General features: G+C 39.9%; 1 protein-coding gene across 3 annotated transcripts in view; it reads left to right on the plus strand.

Annotated features, from left to right (window-relative positions):
- The window catches only part of lars2 (leucyl-tRNA synthetase 2, mitochondrial), a 108,424-nt gene that overhangs the window by 77,538 nt on the left and 8,763 nt on the right, over positions 1-22,123 (plus strand). For all 3 annotated transcript variants that reach the window (XR_009827757.1, XM_062063068.1, XM_062063069.1), the window contains exons 14-20: positions 4,458-4,595; positions 5,345-5,448; positions 8,319-8,498; positions 8,595-8,764; positions 9,359-9,436; positions 9,532-9,643; positions 17,621-17,748. Coding sequence is in view for 2 of the 3 variants with exons in the window: in XM_062063068.1 (XP_061919052.1) it covers positions 4,458-4,595; positions 5,345-5,448; positions 8,319-8,498; positions 8,595-8,764; positions 9,359-9,436; positions 9,532-9,643; positions 17,621-17,748 (910 nt within the window). In the remaining variant the exon portion in view is untranslated. The remainder of the gene's footprint in view (positions 1-4,457; positions 4,596-5,344; positions 5,449-8,318; positions 8,499-8,594; positions 8,765-9,358; positions 9,437-9,531; positions 9,644-17,620; positions 17,749-22,123) is intronic.

Below are 22,123 nucleotides of genomic sequence, written 5' to 3' on the forward strand. Positions count from 1 at the left end.
ACGTGTGTGTGACGATTGCGGACATTTGCTTCGTCTCTTACGCGAATGAGATAAATAATATTATTTGATATTTTACGGTAATGTGTTAATAATTTCACACATAAATCGCTCCGGAGTATATAGCAAACTATGAAAAAAACTGCGATTTATACTACGAAAAATACGGTAATCAACTTTTAGCAGATATTTTCAAAACAGACAGTTAAGGATATGCAAGAAGGCAATACCATGAAATCGCCTTCAGAAAATACTTTTAGGTGTGTTTTACTTTGGTTGACCTATTTTTACACTAGAATGCTCGTTAATGATTGAGTTCAAATGTTTCTAAAACAAACAGGAAACTGTTCCCAACAGTTGCATGCCACTACAAACCACACCCACAGTCAAAAACATATTGGTAAATCACTGACTTGCTGACGGTGTTAAATTATTATTATTCATGATTTAACTTTTTATTGTATCCCGTCAGTGAGATTGTGCATGCACAAGGAAACGTAGACTCAAGCACACGATTATGTCTAATATCACCCACTCACCCACTTTGCTATTTCAAGCATGCATATTATAGCGTGTGGATATTCCTCCACCCCCTTGCACACACTCCCACAAAAACACACATGCTTGAAATCATTGCCCACAGCGATTAGATTATGGAGCCATGGCTGTCACCTGCTGGGATGCTGGTGATACCCAAAGCTTAACAAAAGAGAAGTATTTTCCCCAGCTTCTTGACCAAGCTGTAAATCCGCTTTAAAAGGACTTCCGTCAACCCATCATTTTTTTTAGCAGGGCAGATTTGGCACAACAGAAAAAGCAATTACACTATTTGTGTATTTCAGTGGGCCTGCTGAGTCTTACGTGTACGGAAATGATGAAAAGCCTGGCGTGCTGAGAAAGCCAGAGAAGGGAGGAAATAGAAGTGTGTGTGTGTGTTTTGTGATGTATTAGAGGAGTGCCGGCCTGATGCCAGCTCAAAGGCCGAATTATTTTCAGCCTTGCCAGTTGTTAACTTTATCCCGAGGTTCAATTATCACCAGACACCAGTCTCCAGAGACAGGCAGAGAGATGAGGAGGAGGGTAATTACCAGAGCCATGTGTGACACATGTTGAAGATAGCAGCCTTGTGCTGACCATCAGACCTGTGTAACTGGTGACATAATGTCCTGACTCAAGCCATCATCTTATACACTGTCTTTCTCCATCACCACTTCCCAGCTAATAAGATGGGTGTTGGTGAAGTCCTCAAAGCTCATTACTGTTTGGACAGACAGATAGGAAGCATGTGTATCAGGTTGACATGCTATTGTGTGCACATACAGTATAGGCCACCGCAAGGTATGTTGTTGTAGCAGTACCATATGTAACTAGAATGTCTCTTAAAGGCCCACTGAAATGATTTTTTTTACTTAAACGGGGATAGCAGATCCATTCTATGTGTCATACTTGATCATTTTGCGATATTGCCATATTTTTGCTGAAAGGATTTAGTATAGAACAACGACGATAAAGTTCGCAACTTTTGGTCTCTGATAAAAAAAAGCCTTGCCCCTACCGGAAGTAGCGTGACGTAGTCAGTTGATCGCCTCCTCATATTTTCCTATTGTTTTCAATGCAGCTAGAGCGATTCGGACCGAGAAAGCGACGATTACCCCATTAATTTGAGCGAGGATGAAAGATTCGTGGATGAGGAACGTTAGAGTGACGGACTAGAATGCAGTGCAAGACATATCTTTTTTCGCTCTGACCGTAACTTAGGTACAAGCTGGCTCATTGGATTCCACACTCTCTCCTTTTTCTATTGTGGATCACGGATTTGTATTTTAAACCACCTCGGATACTATATCCTCTTGAAAATGAGAGTCGAGAACGCGAAATGGACATTCACAGTGACTTTTATCTCCACGACAATACATCGACGAAACACTTTAGCTACGGAGCTAACGTGATAGCATCGTGCTTAACTGCATATAGAAACAAAATAAATAAATCCCTGACTGGAAGAATAGACAGAAGATCAACAATACTATTAAACCATGGACATATAAATACACGGTTAATGCTTTCCAGCCTGGCGAAGGTTAACAATGCTGTTGCTAACGACGCCATTGAAGCTAAATTAGCTAGGGAGCTAACGTGATAGCATCGGGCTCAAATGCAGATAGAAACAAAATACATAAACCCCTGACTGGAAGGATCGACAGAAAATCAACAATACTATTAAACCGTGAACATGTAAATACACGGTTAATGCTTTCCAGCTTGGCGAAGCTTAAAAATGCTGTTGCTAACGACGCCATTGAAGCTAACTTAGTATAACGGGACCTCACAGAGCTATGATAAAAACATTAGCGCTCCACCTACGCCAGCCAGCCCTCATCTGCTCATCAACACCCGTGCTCACCTGCGTTCCAGCGATCGACGGAAGGACGAAGGACTTCACCACGATCATCCGTGCGGTCGGTGGCTAGTGTCAGCTAGCGCGTCTGCTATCCGAGTCAAAGTCTTCCTGGTTGTGTTGCTGTAGTCCGCCGCTAATACACCGATCCCACCTACAACTTTCTTCTTTGCAGTCTTCATTGTTCATTAAATAAATTGCAAAAGATTCACCAACACAGATGTCCAGAATACTGTGGAATAATGAGATGGAAACAGAGCTATTTTGTATTGGATTCAATGGGTTACCGATACTTCTGTTTCACTGGCTACGTCACGCGCATATGTCATCATCCAAAGGCGTTTTCAACCGGAAGTTTAGCGGGAAATTTAAAATTGCACTTTATAAGTTAACCCGGCCGTATTGGCATGTGTTGCAATGTTAAGATTTCATCATTGATATATAAACTATCAGACTGCGTGGTCGGTAGTAGTGGGTTTCAGTAGGCCTTTAACAGAGTGCAGACTTTGTACCAAGGCTGAATTGTTTACAAAATTTTAAAAAGCTAAACAATTGCGTAGTCTGTGTTTTTGTCTGTTTGTTTGTTAATTACTAGGCTACTTTCGGATCCACTGAAGTGGGGTGCCATTATGATACTCAGGGGTGGACTGTAAATACCCTTATTAGCCTCCAATCCAGATCCTCATCAAACGTTAATGGAAATAGTTTTGTAATTTTCAGATAATTATGCCAATGTATTAATATGTTTGCTGTGAAAAAGTTCATTAAAACAGTAACATTAGTGGAGCCCTAAGATTATGTTTTGATATTTTATGGTACATTATTTATTTTAGATTAGTCTTTGGGTGGTAAATCTAAATACCATTTTAAAATTAATTCCTGCAGCGTAATGATTTCTTTGTCATGGTGTGGCACACTCAGCCTCCCCTCAAAGAATATAATATGTTGCTTCGTTTTCTTTCTCGGCATAGAAACTAAAAATCTATTGTTTTGCCTTTTGACATTATCGAAGCTTGCTTAGCAAGTTTGTTTGGAGTTTTGTAAAATATGTTTAAATTGATGTTTTTCTGAATTTTTCAAGTACTTAACATCCTTCCCTGACGTCTTCTGGCGCTTCTGGGTGACTTTAAAAACCCTCATTTACCTCATATGGTCTAAAATGACATTGCTGCTCACATTAAAACCGTAATAAGTAAAGTGGCTTTTTTTAAATACTTCTTTTTAATTGTATTAAACACATTAGCTTTTTTACTCTCCTGTCTATACATGCTGCATGCATGTATTACCATACTTGCCAACCCTCCCGAATTTTCCAAGAGACTCCCGAATTTCAGTGCCTCTCCCGAAAATCTACCGGGACAACCATTCTCCCGAAAATCTCCTGATTTCCAGCCGGACAACTATATTGGGGGCGTTCCTTAAAGGCACTGTCTTTAGCGTCATCTCTCACCTGAAAAGGAGACTATTATATATGTCTCTGTTATCCATAGGTTTATCTATAACCCATAACACGGTGGCCGAATGGATATAGTCACTCATGAACGGTCAGAGAAGCACAAGGCGGCTGCAACGCAGTATTATGGGCCACCTTGCAAGCAACATTCCGTTCTCATTTGCGGATGTTTTCAACAAATCCGTGAAGGATATGTTCCCGGATTCAAAGATCGCTCGCCAGTACTCAAATGGCAGAACAAAAGCTACTCAAATAGTGAAAGGTAAGTGTTTTTTTTAAGTAAGCAGCAAGTACAGTACAGTTAACTGTGTTTTCATTACTGTTTACTGTACTATATATATATATATATATATATATATATATATATATATATATATATATATATATATATATATATATAAGAAATACTTTAATTTCAGTGAATTCTAGCTATAAATATACTCCTCCCCCTTAACCCCGGCCCCACCCCTCCCGACCCCGCCCACCCCCACCCCCCAATCTCCCAAATTCGGAGGTCTCGAGGTTGGCAAGTATGTGTATTACACAATAAAATGCATGAAAGAGGTATTTAAAAGCCCCAAAAAATCCTGTACCCACTCTTTTTTTCAGGCCTTTTGAGCGCCGCCTAGCAGATCACTGGCTGCCTGTGGACGTGTACATTGGCGGCAAAGAGCATGCGGTCATGCATTTGTACTACGCTCGCTTCCTCTGTCACTTCTGCAAGGACCAGGGGCTTGTCGCTCACAGGTGCGCTGCATTGTTTGTCACCTCTGTTAGTGTAGTGTTTCTTAACCATAGGGCGAGCGCCCATTAGAGGGCTGCCAAAAAATATCTGTTTCTCAGCTGTGGTTCATATGCACCGCAGCAGTACTCTGTTGTAATACACTTTTCCACCACTTGTGGTAGTAATGATAATATCCAACAAACAAGAAATCTGGAGCTAAAGCCACAGAGAATATTCTTAGCGCAAAAAATTATGACTAAAGTGGTAAAGCTTAATTTTTATTTGCACTTAAACTTTATTGACAGTTTATTTAGGAAACATACATCAATATTATTTATTATTAGGGTGTACCCCGCCTTCCGCCCGATTGTAGCTGAGATAGGCTCCAGCGCCCCCCGCAACCCCGAAGGGAATAAGCGGTAGAAAATTGATGGATGGAATTAAGTTACAATGTATTTATTTTATCACTGCGTAATTGTATGAGCATTTATTTTTTCATCCTTTTATAGGAGTCCTTTGGTTTTCATGGTTCATGGTTTTATGTCACTTGACAAGGTTTAACTTGTTGAACTGTAAGTAGGTTAGGTTATATAATTATTGAATACAATTCAAATCAAAAGTAAGATTACAAATTCAGTGTTAATATTTGAGTGGGTCTCAGGCCGCTCTGCAGTGGAAATGTTGGGCCCCGAGGTCAAAAAGGTTAAGAATCCCTGTGTTAGTGCATACACAATTTAATTATGTGCATGATTTCACTATTTTCTTTTTCTAGGGAGCCTTTTAGGAAGTTGCTCGTCCAGGGTCTGATCAAGGGCCAGACTTTCCGCCGAGCAGACAGTGGCCAGTACTTAACGAGAGAGGAGATTGACTTCACAGGTACTTGTAGACTGAGCTTCCCTAAAGGTGACTTTGTCGATAATGAATTAGAGACAAAGAATAAGGATTTTGGTCTATTTTTTTTCTGTCAGAGTGACAACTGAAGTAGCAGTGCTAATTAGAAGGTGGGTTTTTTTTCAATTAAAATGCGAGGATTTTTTTGTTTTTCTCTATAACTTGGTCTAAGGATAAAAACAGATAATATTTCCTTACACGTCTCTGTACACTTAACAGTGATCTTCTTCAAAGATCTGCTCTTGTCGATTTATTCAATAAGGACTTTAATATTATTATTCTGCTGGTTTTGGCATAATAGTAGTGCTATTGTTTAACAACATGTGCTGCTCATTTAGGATTGCTAAGTTTTTTGTTTTATTGGAAAACTTATCACATTGAAGCCTACACACGGCTTAATGCTCTCCTACATTCTATATAATAAAGAAAAACACTAGTTGGGGGGTAGAAGATGCCATCACTTAATTTGCATAATTAGCCATGACGCATTGGTATGTATATTGTGATTTTTTTTATGTCACAAGCAAGATGGAACCTTGTGTAAGTGCTTTTTGGTTGGAGCCCACAGTTTGTCCCGCTGCTTGTTGAGAAGAGCGATATGGGCTTTGGAATGCCAAAACTTTTTGCATCCAAGAGTCAAAGTATACATGTGTCAATGGTAGGGTTGGGTATCGTTTAAATTCGAGCGATTCCGATTCCGATTCTTTGTTTCGATTCCGATTCCTGACGATTCTCGATTCCGATTATTCTTGTACCATGCCGGGATCAATGTGTTTGACATTGTCAAGTCCCTGGAAGGTGGTATGTATTTTGGGTTGAGAGTTTTCACCATATCCCTGCAAACATAAACAAACATGTAATGTTGCTGTTACTGTTTAGCCCAGTATCAATTAGCTTAGCTCTAACGTTATTGCTTAACTAACCTAAATGTTGGAGATTCCACCTCTGAAAAGGGATGCAGTCTTTTGACTGTGTGTGCAGTGACCTTTCTGTGGCACTCTTCCGTCTGTGGCACCGACATCTTCCCCATTGCCGCTACGGTGAACGGAGTACGCTGAGCACATCGCGGAGCCTGGCTAGCAGGTTGTAAATTGTCTATGAAAAAATATGCGGGCTAATTTGTTAGCTGCCTCGACGTTGGCGCAAAACACATTATTTATTGCATATATATGGTTTTACTTACCGGATTCGGACTGCAATGCAGTCACCGAGGTGCCAGGCTGGGCGTCGAAGCCAGAGGAAGAGGCACAGGAGGACGGTCGGCGCAGCGCGTCGAAGACGGGACACGCATTTATTTGTACTCGGAGGTGCTTCATCATGTTCGACGTGCACCCTCCTAAGCACGAAACAGTCCTGTCGCAAGTGTTACATTTCGCTTGTGTGGCTTTAAATAAAGCCACACTTCGACCGCCGACGCCCGCTATCCATGCTTGACTTACTCGCTCGGCTACATAGGCTCGGCTATGCTAACACTTCCGGCGGTGGGCGCTTCTTCGTTGGTGTTTAGCGGCTTCTTCTCCCGGTCGGCGGACTTATTCTTTTTTTCCGGTCGGTGGACTGGATATCGAAACTAGGAATCGAAATTTAAACTTTTGAACGATTCCGGGAGAATTGGAAAGTTAGTCCCGGTTCCAATCGATACTCGATACCCATCTCTAGTCAATGGGCCCTATACCACAGTATACAGTATAAGTTAGTAGAAATCATCACATTTGATAGATGGCCAGTAAATGGAGCAAGAAGGGTCGCCAGTGATCGGAACAAATGGAGGGACTCGTTGCCCAATGTTCCAACAGGAATGGGAGGAACTAAGTCTAAGTAAGTAAGTAAATAGCATTGCGAAAATACCATCAGTGTTTATGTGATCTTGGAAGAGGTCGGTATGAATATGTATTACATTTGGGAAGTCACCCTTTGGCCAGCCAACAACTGCTATTTGAGTAATTTAAAAAAATGTAAAAAAAATTCATTCTAGAGTGGTTTAAGTACTGGCTCAATTTAGCAACAAATTTGCAAAGTTGGCAACACTGATCCCTCCCTTTACCTGAGCTTAGTTTCTGGCAAACCAGGGACCTAACTAAAATGTTTCGGATACTACATTTCCAGAAAGCTTAGGACTCCTTTCACTATAAGTCTTATTTTGTATGTTCCAAAGAACCAGTGTCCTCTACAGTAGACATTTGATTTTGGTCTATTTTGTCAAAGTTACAGGAGCACTCTGCTGTTTTTAAGTGCCTTCTGCAAAAATGTGACTCCCACACAAGTTTTTTTATAAAAACTCGCGGCCCAACAATTGAATAGCCCAAATAATGAAAAAAAGAGGACCTAAAATGGAACCTTGAGGAACACCACTAGTATAACTAAAGAAGTTGAACAAATGATTACTGATTGCATCCCAAGTCAACAAGCTACAGCAGCACCTTAGTTACATAAATCACATTATGAAAAAGAATTGTAACTTCCAAAAAGAAGATGACTTAAAGGGGTTCTTTTGAGAAACGACTCAGTTACGTAAATCACAAGTTTGGGCGCCAGTGTTCTATGTTTGCTAACAAGGTATGTCGATGCAAAGATCTGCCAATGTGTTTACCGTGGTCCAAGTTCCTCTATACAACAGGAGCACTCTAGGGTTTTAGGTATTTGCTGCAAAAATGTTTGTCTCCCAAGTTGTGAACTGAACCTAGGGGCTGTTATGGATTTGGCCCCCGGACCGCCAGTTGAATAGCCCTGATGTATGTATTCGGCTTATCTTAGCATAGCTCAGGATTTACACACATTTGTTAGTTGTTAAATGCTTTTGAAGCTAATGCTGGCGGTGAGACTGTGAACTGACTTTTTACTTCTGTCCTTGTTAGGAGAAGAGCTAGCGGTGTTGGGAGGTGGTCAAGTGGAAATGACCTGGGAGAAGATGAGCAAGTCTAAACACAATGGTCTGGACCCCCAAGAGGTGGTACAGCGGTACGGCGTGGACACAGTTCGTCTCTACATCCTCTATGCCGCACCGCCTGAACAGGACATCCTCTGGAATCTTAAAAGTGAGATATTGTTACAATCTGAGTCATACTGGTTATATGGTTGTTTTCTATCAAAATATGCTAATCTATCATATGTTGCAATGGACTTCACCCCAGAGGACGCTCTTCCTGGGGTCTTGCGCTGGCAGTCCAGAATATGGCAGCTGGTGACAAAGCTACGAGAGGCTCGACAACTCTGTGACGCGCCTTCTCCATCCGTGCTGAAGAAGAAGGAGCTGGTAGAGGCAAAAAAGATCTGGGAAAACAAGAACTTTGCAATCCAAGAGGTAGGAACAGTTGTCACCAGTAGGGGTCAGTACATGGCCTGTTTTCAAAGTCTCAACTTTCTCATATCTTTTTATTTTTTTGGCTAGATGACTGATTCGCACTTTCACCTTTGATTTGAACTTGAAGTCTGTCATGAGATGAGTTAACATGTTATGAAAAGATTAATATGTCAATCATCACAAGGCACTGCAGCTTGATCTTACATTTGAACCTGAGCCCACCAGAGTAAAGGAAGAATTGATTTAAAACCTACTCTGTCTCTCCCACACGATATAAATAGACATCCATAGCTGCCAGGTTGGATTTTCTCTCTCCGCCCCTCAAGGCCGGTGCTTTTATAGGACATCAGGCATGTTAGCCTTAAGCTCTCAAAGCCAAGGCTGTGCTTTGATTCACCCCTCAGTCATCAGCCTCTTCTTCACTAAGACCCTTCCCCAAAGGGCTTTCTCCGCTTGGAAGGCTAAGCTGGGAATTGTTGACATACTCTGACAGCATGTGTGTCCACTGGGCATGTTGCTGGTTTCTCCTCATCAACCAAGTAAATAACTGATGATGGGCTTTATTCCAAATAGTAATTTGTTTATTCTTTTCAGGTCACTTATTACTTCACGGAAGACTTCCTGTTCAATGCGGCCATTTCTCGTCTCATGGGCCTCACAAATACATTGAGTGTGAGTGATCACTGTAGCACCTCCTCTGATTTCAATCAGCACCCTCTAATTACCATTCCGTGTGTGTGTGTGTGTGTGTACACGTGTGTCTCCAGACTGCAACGGTCAGGGTGGTGCAGCACAGTGTGGAATTTGAGGATGCCCTGGCCGCACTAGTTCTGATGACAGCTCCCATGGCACCCTTCCTGGCCTCTGAACTTTGGGCAGGCGAGTGATATGCACAATTTTAGTTACTGTCGTCCCACCCCCCACACACACACCCACTACCCTGAGATTTCTACAAGCATTGTATAACGGTTCTATGGCAGAGCTCCTAACTCTAAACACTTGTATTTCAAATCAACGTTGGAATGGTTTAAAAGTCAGTTTAATTGGTGCTCGCCCCCCCAAAACAGCACGATTTTAACATGAAACATGCCTTTTCAAATAGAAAAACACAATTGTAGATAAGTAATATTGTATAAATAACAATACAATATAATGTACTACAAACAACTACAGTAGTTTTATGAAGTAATGTAATAATAATAATGTACAGTAGCAGCATTTACCATTGGAGAGGGAACTTCTCCAGTATCTCCTTCCAACTGCTAATCTGTCAAACACACCATGTGCAGCTTCTGCATATTTTCATAGACAAATGTCTGCCATTTATATATTATTTTAACATTCTCGGCTGGCGTCAGACTCATTCTGCGTAAGTATGGTGCAGATTAGCTGTGATACGCTCAAATTGCTTCGCCAAGTGAACTGCACGCTCGGTCATGTTTTTGATTATTTCTTTCTTTAATAAACTGAAAATCATCCACTTCTTCTCAGTAATGTCATTCACTCTCACTTTTTCCTTCTTATGGTTAGAAAAACAAAGGTATGGTGATCTTTAGCTGTAACCTAATGCTAGCAAGTAAGACCAGGGGCCTTATGTGTTAAGAGTTGGTTGGTTTTATGCGTACACACACTGAATATATGTGGCCCCAGATGTTTTGGTCGCATCTGACGGGGATCACTGTGACATTCCCTAAGCCAACTAATGGCAGAGATGCTTGTAAGTCAAACTTTTGCTTACATAACAATTACCGGAGAGACAGTTATCACCTCAAAACACTCTTAAGTTGGGTTAATGTGTTGTGCTTATTGTGATGTTGATGATTCTTTTTTTATATTTGTTTTAATATGTACAGCACTTTGGGGCAGTAGTCTGTTTTAGAAATCCATCCATCCATTTTCTTCCGCTTATCCGAGGTTGGGTCGCGGGGGCAGCAGCCTAAGCAGAGAAGTCCAGACTTCCCTCTCCCCAGCCACTTGGTCCAGCTCCTCCCGGGGGATCCAGAGGCGTTCCCAGGCCAGCTGGGAGACATAGTCTTCCCAACGTGTCCTGGGTCTTCCCCGTGGCCTCCTGCCGGTCGGACGTGCCCTAAACACCTCCCTGGGGAGGCGTTCGGGTGGCATCCTGACCAGATGCCCGAACCACCTCATCTGGCTCCTCTCGATGTGGAGGAGCAGCGGCTTTAATTTGAGCTCCTCCCGGATGACAGAGATTCTCACCCTATCTCTAAGTGAGAGCCCCGCCACCCGGCGGAGGAAACTAATTTCGACCGCTTGTACCCGTGATCTTGTCCTTTCGGTCATAACCCAAAGCTCATAACCATAGGTGAGGATGGGAACGTAGATCAACCGGTAAATTGAGAGCTTTGCCTTCCGGTTCAGGTCCTTCTTCACCACAACGGATCGATAAAGCGTCCGCATTACTGCAGACGCCGCACCGATCCGCCTGTCGATCTCACGATCCACTCTTCCCTCACTCGTGAACAAGACTCCGAGGTACTTGAGCTCCTCCACTTGGGGCAAGATCTCCTCCCCAACTTGGAGATGGCACTCCACCCTTTCCCGGGCGAGAACCATGGACTCGGACTTGGAGGTGCTGATTCTCATCCCAGTCGCTTAACACTCTACTGCGAACCGATCCAGTGAGAGCTGAATATTCTGGCCAGATGAAGCCCTCAGTACCATATCATCTGCAAAAAGCAGAGACCTAATCCTGCAGCCACCAAACCGGATCCCCTCAACGCCTTGATTGCGCCTAGAAATTCTGTCCATAAAAGTTATGAACAGAATCGGTGACAAAGGGCAGCCTTTGCGGAGTCCAACCCTCACTGGAAACGGGTCCGACTTACTTTATATTGTAAATAAAATGACTAATAATTTGACCAATATGAAATTAAATACAACAGAAATTAGGAATGGCATTGACCCATAATTGGGTCTGGTCACTATTATTTACTTCGACACCAGTGTCTCTATGGTACTCATTTCTACAAATTCCTCTAAAGTTCCATTAGTATTTCCGCATTTTCTCAGCTAAATGTTGTCATTATTAATCTACATTGACAAAATAATTGGCCACATGATTTCTGCATAGGGAGGAAATGAAAATGGAGGAAAAATAAGTTGGTCCACCTAGAGTCATGGTCAAAAGTTTACATACACTTGTAAAGAACATAATGTCATATATATATATATATATATATATATATATATATATATATATATATATATATATATATATATATATATATATATATATATATATATATATATATATATATATATATATATATATATATATAACACTTATTTTTTTGTGATAGAGTGATTGGAGCACATACTTCTTTGTCACAAAAACATTCATTGTCACAAAAACATTCATGAAGTTTGGTTCTTTTATGAATTTATTATGGGTCTACTGAAAATGTGACCAAATCTGCTGGGTCAAAAGTATACATACAGCAATGTTAATATTTGGTTACATGTCCCTTGGCAAGTTTCACTGCAATAAGGCGCTTTTGGTAGCCATCCACAAGCTTATGGCAAGCTTCTGGTTGAATTTTTGACCACTCCTCTTGACAAAACTGGTGCAGTTCAGCTAAATTTGTTGGTTTTCTGACATGGACTTGTTTCTTCAGCATTGTCCACACGTTTAAGTCAGGACTTTGGGAAGGCCATTATGAAACCTCAATTGTAGCTTGATTTAGCCATTCCTTTACCACTTTTGATGTGTGCTTGGGGTATGGGTGTAACAGTACACAAAAATTTTGGTTCAGTACGTACCTCGGTTTAGAGGTCACGGTTCGGTTCATTTTCGGTACAGTAAGAAAACAACAAAATATAAATTTTTTGGTTATTTATTTACCAAATTTTTAAACAATGGCTTTATACTTTTAACATTGGAAACACTATAATAATTCTGTCCACATTGATCGACATTAAACTGCCTCAAGTTGTTGCTCAGCACTGACTACATGCGCTCTGAATACGCACTGCTGATTGGCTGTTACCGCTCTGTTTGTAACCAATCAGATGGTTGTGTGGGTGGGACAATGCTGGGTGCTGTGTAGAGTACTGACAGAAACAGAGGCAGAAGGAAGCGGAGGCGGCTACTTAATATGTTCGTGTGGAAACTCGTTCGGTACACCTCCGAACCGAACCGAAACACCCGTACCGAAACGGTTCAATACAAATACACGTACTGGTACACTGCGCCCAAGACCCAACCTCCGAGCTGATGATTTTAGGTTGTCCTGAAGAATTTGGACGTAATCCTCCTTTTTCATTGTCCCATTTACTCTCTGTAAAGCACCAGTTCCATTGGCAGCAAAACAGGCCCAGAGCATAATACTACCACCACCATGCTTTACGGTAGGCCTGGTGTTCCTGGGATTAAAGGCCTCACCTTTTCTCCTCCAAACATATTGCTGGGTATTGTGGCCAAAAAGCTAAATTTTTGTTTAATCTGACCACAGAACTTTCTTCCAGAAGGTCTTATCTTTGTCCATGTGATGTCAGATGAAACAAAACTTGAGCTGTTTGGCCACAATACCCAGCAATATGTTTCATTTTCGGTAGACCCATAATAAATTTATAATACAACCAAACTTTGTGAATGTTTTTTGTGACAAACAAGTATGTGCTCCAATCACTCTATCACAAAAAAATAAGAGTTGTAGAAATTATTGGAAACTCAAGACAGCCATGACATTATGTCCTTCACAAGTGTATGTAAACTTTTGACCACGACTGTATTCCAACAATAATAGCATATTCTCTTCTGAGCAAACTTTCTAGATTTTGGAATGTGTCTGTGGGGGGTTTTGGAATTTGTGTACATTCCTTCATAAGGACTATTTAGAATGGTCAGAAGTCATTGATTTTGGACCCGTGAGAGGGTCTGCTTGTTCAACATTGCTGTTCTGCTTCATCCAAAAGGTGTTTGATGGGCCTGAGGTCAGGGTTCTGTGCAAGTTCTTCCACACCAAACCTTTCCAAGCCTGTCTTAAAGGACAACATTTGTGAATTAAAGGTCTTTTCCAAACGGTCCCCACATTGCGAAAGCGTTGAATTATTGACATGGTCTTGCAACGATAAAGATTGAAGATTTACGTTTAATTATTTGCTTTAAGTAGTTTTTCTGTCTATATAATATTTATAATGGACTTTTTCCAAATCTTAATTTTCTATAAAGTGTGTATATATAAAAGTCTCTAAATACAGTTGAAATTTGAGCAGTTCCACACACCCGTTAGAGGAAGTGTTGACACCGTTTTTTAATTCAGGACAACTGTGATGTAACTAACGTTCTTCCGCGCTCCATCAATTTAGTAGTGATAGAGTTTTAAATGTTAGGAGTTCACCTGAAGTACATGCACTAAGTGTCCAGCTAATGAAAGCCACGCTGTGATCTCTTGGCTCAGTGTAGAAAACAAACAGCAGGAAGGAAGACAGAGCGTCATCTTCGGTGCCTCACGTGGAGCCTCTCAACATCCCTTCATTGTCGACAACACACGTACACAATGTCCGCACACGGCTTTCAAGAAAATATATTTTTCCACCCCAGTGTCACATGATGGTGATGGTGGCTGGATGCAAGTTGTGAGAAGTACAGTACAGTTTGTGCTCATATCACATGTATGCGCGCACACAAGTTCTTCACGTTTTATAGTACACAGGACACAACCTCACACGTAATCTTCGCTACCACACTTTCACTCTCTTTTCTCGCTCGCTTGTTTGAGGAAGTTCACATCCTTCCTTTTGTCTCCGCTGCTGGATGTACTCACTGTATGTCTGTTGGTTTACTTTTCTTCTAATATGGTTAAGAAAAACAGTCAACTACAGTAGCACCTCAACTAACAATTGGTTATATGACTCAGCTCTTAACTCAGAATACTTGCATCTAGAGATGTCCGATAATATCGGCCTGCCGATATTATCTGCCGATAAATGTATAATAATATCGGAAATTATCGGTATCGTTTTTTATTTTTATTTTTATTTTTATTTTTTTTATTAAATCAACATAAAAAACACAAGATACACTTACAATTAGTGCACCAACCCAAAAAGCCTCCCTCCCCCATTTACACTCATTCACACTCATTCACACAAAAGGGTTGTTTCTTTCTGTTATTAATATTCTGGTTCCTACATTATATATCAATATATATCAATACAGCCTGCAAGGGATACAGTCCGTAAGCACACATGATTGTGTGTGCTGCTGGTCCACTAATAGTACTAACCTTTAACAGTTAATTTTACTCATTTTCATTAATTACTAGTTTCTATGTAACTGTTTTTATATTGTTTTACTTTCTTTTTTATTCAAGAAAATGTTTTTAATTTATTTATCTTATTTTATTATTATTTTTTAAAAGGACCTTATCTTCACCATACCTGGTTGTCCAAATTAGGCATAATAATGTGTTAATTCCACGACTGTATATATCGGTATCGGTTGATATCGGTATCGGTAATTAAGAGTTGGACAATATCGGATATCGGCAAAAAGCCATTATCGGACATCCCTACTTGCATCTCAAATCAAAATCGCTCATTGATATGAATTAATATCAATTTAATTGGTGCTTGCCCCCCCCACCCCCAAAACAGCACAATTTTAACATGTAACATGCCTTTTAAAAAGAAAAGCTATTTTTTATGCAATAAATGTGCTACTTACAACCACAATAGTTTTGCAAAGTAATGTAATAATAACGTACAACATTTACCTTGGAGAGTGGACCTCTACAGTATCTCACTTCTACCCAGCTGCTTGTCCGTCAAACACACCATCAGCAGCTTCTCCATATTTTCATGGATAAATATCTGTCATTTAGATATTATTTTGTCGTCCTTGACTGGCGTTTGATTCATTCTGCTTCATCGTGATGTGGATGGCTACCAAAAGCACCTTATTGCAGTGAAACTTGCCAAGGGACATGTAACCAAATATTAACATTGCTGTGTATATTTTTTTGACCCAACAGATTTGGTCACATTTTCAGTAGACCCATAATACATTCATAAAAGAACCAAACTTCATGAATGTTTTTGTGACCAACAAGTATGTGCTCCAATCACTCTATCACAAAAAAATAAGAGTTGTCGAAATTATTGGAAACTCAAGACAGCCATGACATTATGTTCTTTACAAGTGTATGTAAACTTTTGACCACGACTGTATGAACAAAATGACAGTGGTCAGCTGTTAGCATATATCACCTCAATCAAACATGGCGGAAATGTCTGTTACAAGATACTGCAAAAGTAAACAGTAGGGATGCGGTCCTCAGTATAATCCTGCATGGGACAATCCGCTAAAATAATAATACAAATAAAATTGTGATACTACGGTAATTGAGAACGGATAATACAAAAAATAGGCCAAAGTAGATTTATAATATCGCCCAACCAGAGTGTCTCCAGAAAGCGTGACAGCTGCTGTCATTGGCAAGATATTTACCATCTTGTGACGAGCGAAAGACAACCACAACATCGACATTTTTGTTGACACTAAAACTTATCATTCAGAAACATTAATTTACTTTAATGGACGTTTTACTCATAAGCCAGAAGTGTGAAGTGAATTATATTTACAGAAGAAAATACATTGGTGGAGATGGACTGTGTAACCCCTGAACGAGAACGGGCACATTTGCAATACTATTGGGCCGTTCTGGACATTGGACGATTGAGCTAGCTATATAAATATATCTTTATGGCGCACCAATATATTAATATCAGTTTGCATGCAAATGTTTATTCACTGTTGCTTTATTCTTACAATAATTTGTGCATTTCAATCACAAAAGTCTGCTCTCCTGTGGTCAGGGACCCTCCTTTTCAAAAGCTGACCAATCACAGTTCTGTGATCCGCGTCGCCATTGTCGCAAAGCTAGGGTTTTTGGGAAGTGCACCCAAGTCTTGCGGGAAGGTACACAGGGGCAGTGGGCAAAACGCAGTCGCTTACGCAAGGTACGTGACGCAAGAGTATACACCAGGCTTTACAGGGTTTACTGTGACATTTACTACACCAACTGATGGCGGGGATGCTTGTAACTTAAATGTTTGCTTGCAACTTAAAGCGTAACAATTAGTCGAGAGACAGCTGTAATTTCCATCCATTCTTAAGTTGGGACACATTGCTATAACTGTATCAATGATTTGTTTTTTGTTGTTTAAAAATAGAATAAGCACATTCTGAAATTGTACAAATTATAATGTTGTTTTTTTTTTTAGTTATCAGTTGCGGTTAATAGTATATATACTTTATTTGTCGCTATTTATATTTTCTGAATAAATTATGTGATAATGTTCATGAGTCAACACATTGGTGTTAATTTTCAATCTATCAAGATAAAAAAATTATATCAAAATCAAATTACAGGATGTTATTTATGTAGTTTGATCATTTTCCTCGGCTGATGTACTATAACATCATGTGGTTTATTTTGTACATATGTAGCATCATCTACAAAGATACAAATAATTGCTATTGCGACATCCAGTGGACACATTTAGAACAGCTTTTTCTTTCATTCAAAAATTTCAGGTACATTTTTATACTTAGCAAACTCATCCCGCGGGCCGGATAAAACCTTTTCGGGGGCCTGATCCGGACCTCGGGCCGTACGTTTGACACCCCTGGTGTAGACAATCATTCACACTCACACCTACAGTATGGGTAATATGCAAACAGCCAGGCTGCCTCTCAAATAGATGCCAAATACACAAAAAACACCTGGTATTGTCTGCAGTTGAGTAAATAAACGCCCCAGCCCACTATTTGGTAAAGACAATAGTGTGTGACAAAACTGGTATTTTTCCATCTTTCCTTCTAATGCTCAGGTCTTTGTAAGGTGAACAACCCCATCAGCAGCACTCTCCAGCGGGGAGGAGACGTCCTGTCAGAGTCCTGGCCCACTGTGGATCCCAAGTACTTGGAGACCCCCGACTTTGTGGACATTTCTGTGCTGGTAGGCTCACACCAATACACACGCACACACCCTCAGACTACTGTTAACATCGCCTTCTGTCTCGTTTCCAAAAGACAAAATGGATAAACGCCCAACTAAACACCACATCTTAATTGTTTTCATCCTGGAGATGAAGGCATTGTTTCCTTTGTTAACATAGAACATTTGTTCTCTAATCCAGCAGCATTTCCATTCTTAAAGTCAGAGTCCATGAATACATCCATGCGCTGTAATTTTGAAGAGAGCCTATGATTAGTCAGTACGTGCCCACGTCTGCGAGTGTGTGTGTATTATGCGTCTGCATGTCATGTTCAAATCCACACAAATTTAAAAGAAAAAAATATATATCCCTATTTTGTTTTTAAACAAAAATAAATAAATACATATGAATGTAAAATAACTTACATTTAAAAAACACAAGTACTAACTAGTCTTTTTGGCAGTGAGAAAGGGGTGTTTTTCTTTGTCTGATTGCTTTCAAAGGCATTTCCTGCACATTACTAATTTATCTCATCAGATAATCACACAATAAATGTGGATTAGCTGACACACAATGACAAGTACAGACACACATACACAAGTATCCGCTTTTACAGTGTTTGATTACTGATAAAAAAGGATCACAGTTTAAATTGTTTTTAAATCTGATTTAGTTTTGCAAAAGCTCCTCTTGGCTGCTGATGTACAACTTTTATTAGCCAAAACACATTGTTTTTATAAATGTATTTTCATTTGCAAAAACAACAGAATGTTAATCAGTCTTGTAAAAGAAAATACAAAAACTCCAACCCAATCTCAGCTTTAAAATACTTAAGATATAAATGTACAATGCAATTGAGAAGAAACTGTATACGAATACAATACTTATCAGATAAAATACTAAAAAAAAAGGTAACCAAAAATTTGAAAAAGCAACAGTATCAAAAATATTAATAATAACAATAATAGTTGTTTAAATGTATTCATTAAAAAAAATCTTAAGGGAAAAATATGTAAAATGAAAATATTCTCTTGAAATATAGGAATCGATTTAGAATCGTAATGAATAAAAATCGCGATTTGGTTTTGAATAAAAAAATTTAGCACCGCTAATAATTATATTATTGCACACATGCAATTTTAATGTTTATTATGTGTATGTATTGGAAAAAATGATTGAAAGTTATGGCAAGCAGAAAAATCTTTGTTCATTTCAACAATTGAGGCTAAAAATGTGTTTTATCCGATTACTCGATTGATCGAACAAACTAATCCATAGATTACTTGATTATTAAAATAATCGGTAACTGCAATTATTAATCATAACTTTATTAAGTCCCATGTGAGCTTATTTTGCAGTCGTACTCAATAAAAAAAAGGTGAAGAGACTGAGTCACCAACGCATGGGATTCTTTATTTGGCCACTGATTCTGCTCTATGATACGCAGTAAATGGACTAATTCAGTGATTCTCAAACTATGGTACGCAGACTTCATCTAGCCAAATAATCACTTCATTAAGTGATTAGTGTTTTTTTTCCAATATTCAAACACAGTGTTACTGTTTAAACTGTTTTGGCGAACATTCATCGCCACGTCAAAATATCACTTTCGCAATATCCATCCATCAATTTTTTACCGCTTGTCCCTTACTGGGTCGCGGGGAGTGCTGGAGCCTATCCCAACTGCAACTTCCGCAATAAAATTATATAATTTAAGGCAAAATACTGGCAGCCGTGGTATCCAGGAATTCACCTTAAAGGCCTACTGAAATAAAAAAAATGTATTTAAACGGGAATAGCAGATCCATTCTATGTGTCATACTTGATCATTTCACGATATTGCCATATTTTTGCTGAAAGGATTTAGTAGAGAAAATCGACGATAAAGTTCTCAACTTTTGCTCGCTGATAAAAAAAGCCTTGTCTGTACCGGAAGTAGCGTGACGTCACAGGAGGCAATATTCCTCACAATTTTCCTTTGTTTACACTGGAGCGAGAGAGATTCGGACCGAGAAAGCGACGATTACCCCATTAATTTGAGCGAGGATGAAAGATTCGTAGATGAGGAACGTTACAGTGAAGTATTAGAGAAGCAGTGATGGACGTATCTTTTTTCGCTCTGACCGTAACTTAGGTACAAGCTGGCTCATTGGATTCCACACTCTCTCCTTTTTCTATTGTGGATCACGGATTTGTATTTTAAATCACCTCAGATACTATATCCTCTTGAAAATGAGAGTTGAGCACGCGAAATGGACATTTAAAGTGACTTTTATCTCCATGACAATACATCGGTGACACACTTAGCTACTGAGCTAACGTGATAGCATTGTTCTCAAATGAAGATAGAAACAAAATAAATAAATCCCTGACTGGAAGGATAGACAGAAAATCAACACTAATATTAAACCATGTACATGTAACTACACGGTTAAAAATTCTCAGCCTGGTAAGGCTTAACAATGCTGTTGCTAACGACGCTAAGGCTAATTTAGCAACTTAGCAACCGGTGTTGTGCCTGAAACCTCACAGAGCTATGATAAAAACATTAGCGCTCATCTTCCCATCAACAGCCGTGCTCACCTGCATTCCAGCGATCAACGGCGCGACGAAGGACTTCATCCTTGGGTTTGGCGGCAAGCATCGGCTAGGCGTCTGCTAGTCCTTGTTGTGTTGCTGTAAGTATTGTACTTAGCCGCTAATACACCGATCGATCCCACCTACAACGTTCTTCTTTGCAGCCTCCATTGTTCATTAAACAAATTGCAAAAGATTCACCAACACAGATGTCCAGAATACTGTGGAATTTTGTCAAAGAAAACAAAATGTTTCTGTATCGGGTTCGACGGGGTCCAACCACTTCCGTGGATTTTGTGAAGTCACGCGCATAAATCATATCCAAAGGAGTTTTTCAACCGGAAGTGTGGCGGGAAATTTAAAATTGCACTTTATAAGTTAACCCGGCCGTATTGGCATGTGTTTCAATGTTAAGATTTCATCATTGATATATAAACTATCAGACTGCGTGGTCGGTAGTAGTGGGTTTCAGTAGGCCTTTAAAACAAATTAGGGACCATTTTAGTGTTGCCAATCCGCCTATCCCCAGGTGCATGTCTTTGAAGGTGATAGGAAATCGGAGTACCCAGAGAACCCACGCAGTCATAGGAAGAACATGCAAACTCCACACAGAAATAACCTAGGACCTTCTCACTGTGAAGTACAAGTACCACTGTGCTGCCCTGTCACCAATACTCGTATCTGCAAAATGCCTGTGTTTTTGTGACATCTGAGCAGTACATGAAGATTTTAACTTGAAAGTATTTGTACAACCTTTTACTGGACAACTCACAAATATTCTTCCGCAACATTTTCCTTCAAGTGAGCTATTCAAAATGGGCCTTAAATGCTCCATATCTGTTAAATAGCTGTTTGCTACCAGTTCCAGTTACAAAGTATTTAAAGGGGTACTTTTTTGGGAATTTGAATAATAATAATAATAATAATGGACTAGATGTTTTATATAGCGCTTTTCTCTACACTCAAAGCACTTTACAGAGAAGTGAGAACCCATCATTCATTCACACCTGGTGGTGGTAAGCTACATTTGTAGCCACAGCTGCCCTGGGCTAGACTGACAAGGGTGCAAGGGGGAACTGCCCTGCCCAAGGACACAACGGCAGTGATTTGGATGGCAAGAGGAGGGGAGCGAACCTGCAACCCTCAAGTTTCTGGCACGGCTGCTTTACCCACTACCCCATGCCTATCGTTCACAATCATTATGAGAGACATGACTATGGATGTTATTTATTTTATGCATTCTAAATATTAAATAAATGCGATCAACGTTTACAATGGAGCTTATGGGAGTCGTTCAATTCTGCCTATAAAGCCCTTAAAAAAACATCCTAACACCTCTATTAGGGTTTTATATACATGATGTAAGTTTAACATGATGTAACATTTAGTATTTACGTATTTTGATAATTTTAAGCATACGCGGCACATTAATTTAAAAAACGCATCACGTTTGCTTTTTTTTTTATCACTGATTACTGCTCACTGCAGACTTTGAGAGGCAACAACCATAATACAAACCCCGTTTCCATATGAGTTGGGAAATTGTGTTAGATGTAAATATAAACGGAATACAATGATTTGCAAATCCTTTTCAATCGTTATTCTCTTTCTCTTTGTCTTCAAAAAAGCCCGCCAAAAGGAAACCCAACCCATCCCCCAGCAACCCTACCTGGCCTCCTCCTCCCTCTCCCTCCCCTCCCCCTTTCTCTCCCTCCCCCTTCACCTGGAGGACGATCAATATGCCTCTCTCTCCTCTCTCTCCTTGCTCTTCAACTGCAACAGCAATAATAACCAACAATTTTTCTGGTCAGTACCACA

This window comes from Entelurus aequoreus, linkage group LG11, assembly GCF_033978785.1.
Source record: "Entelurus aequoreus isolate RoL-2023_Sb linkage group LG11, RoL_Eaeq_v1.1, whole genome shotgun sequence".
In the NCBI taxonomy this organism is placed as follows: domain Eukaryota; kingdom Metazoa; phylum Chordata; class Actinopteri; order Syngnathiformes; family Syngnathidae; genus Entelurus; species Entelurus aequoreus.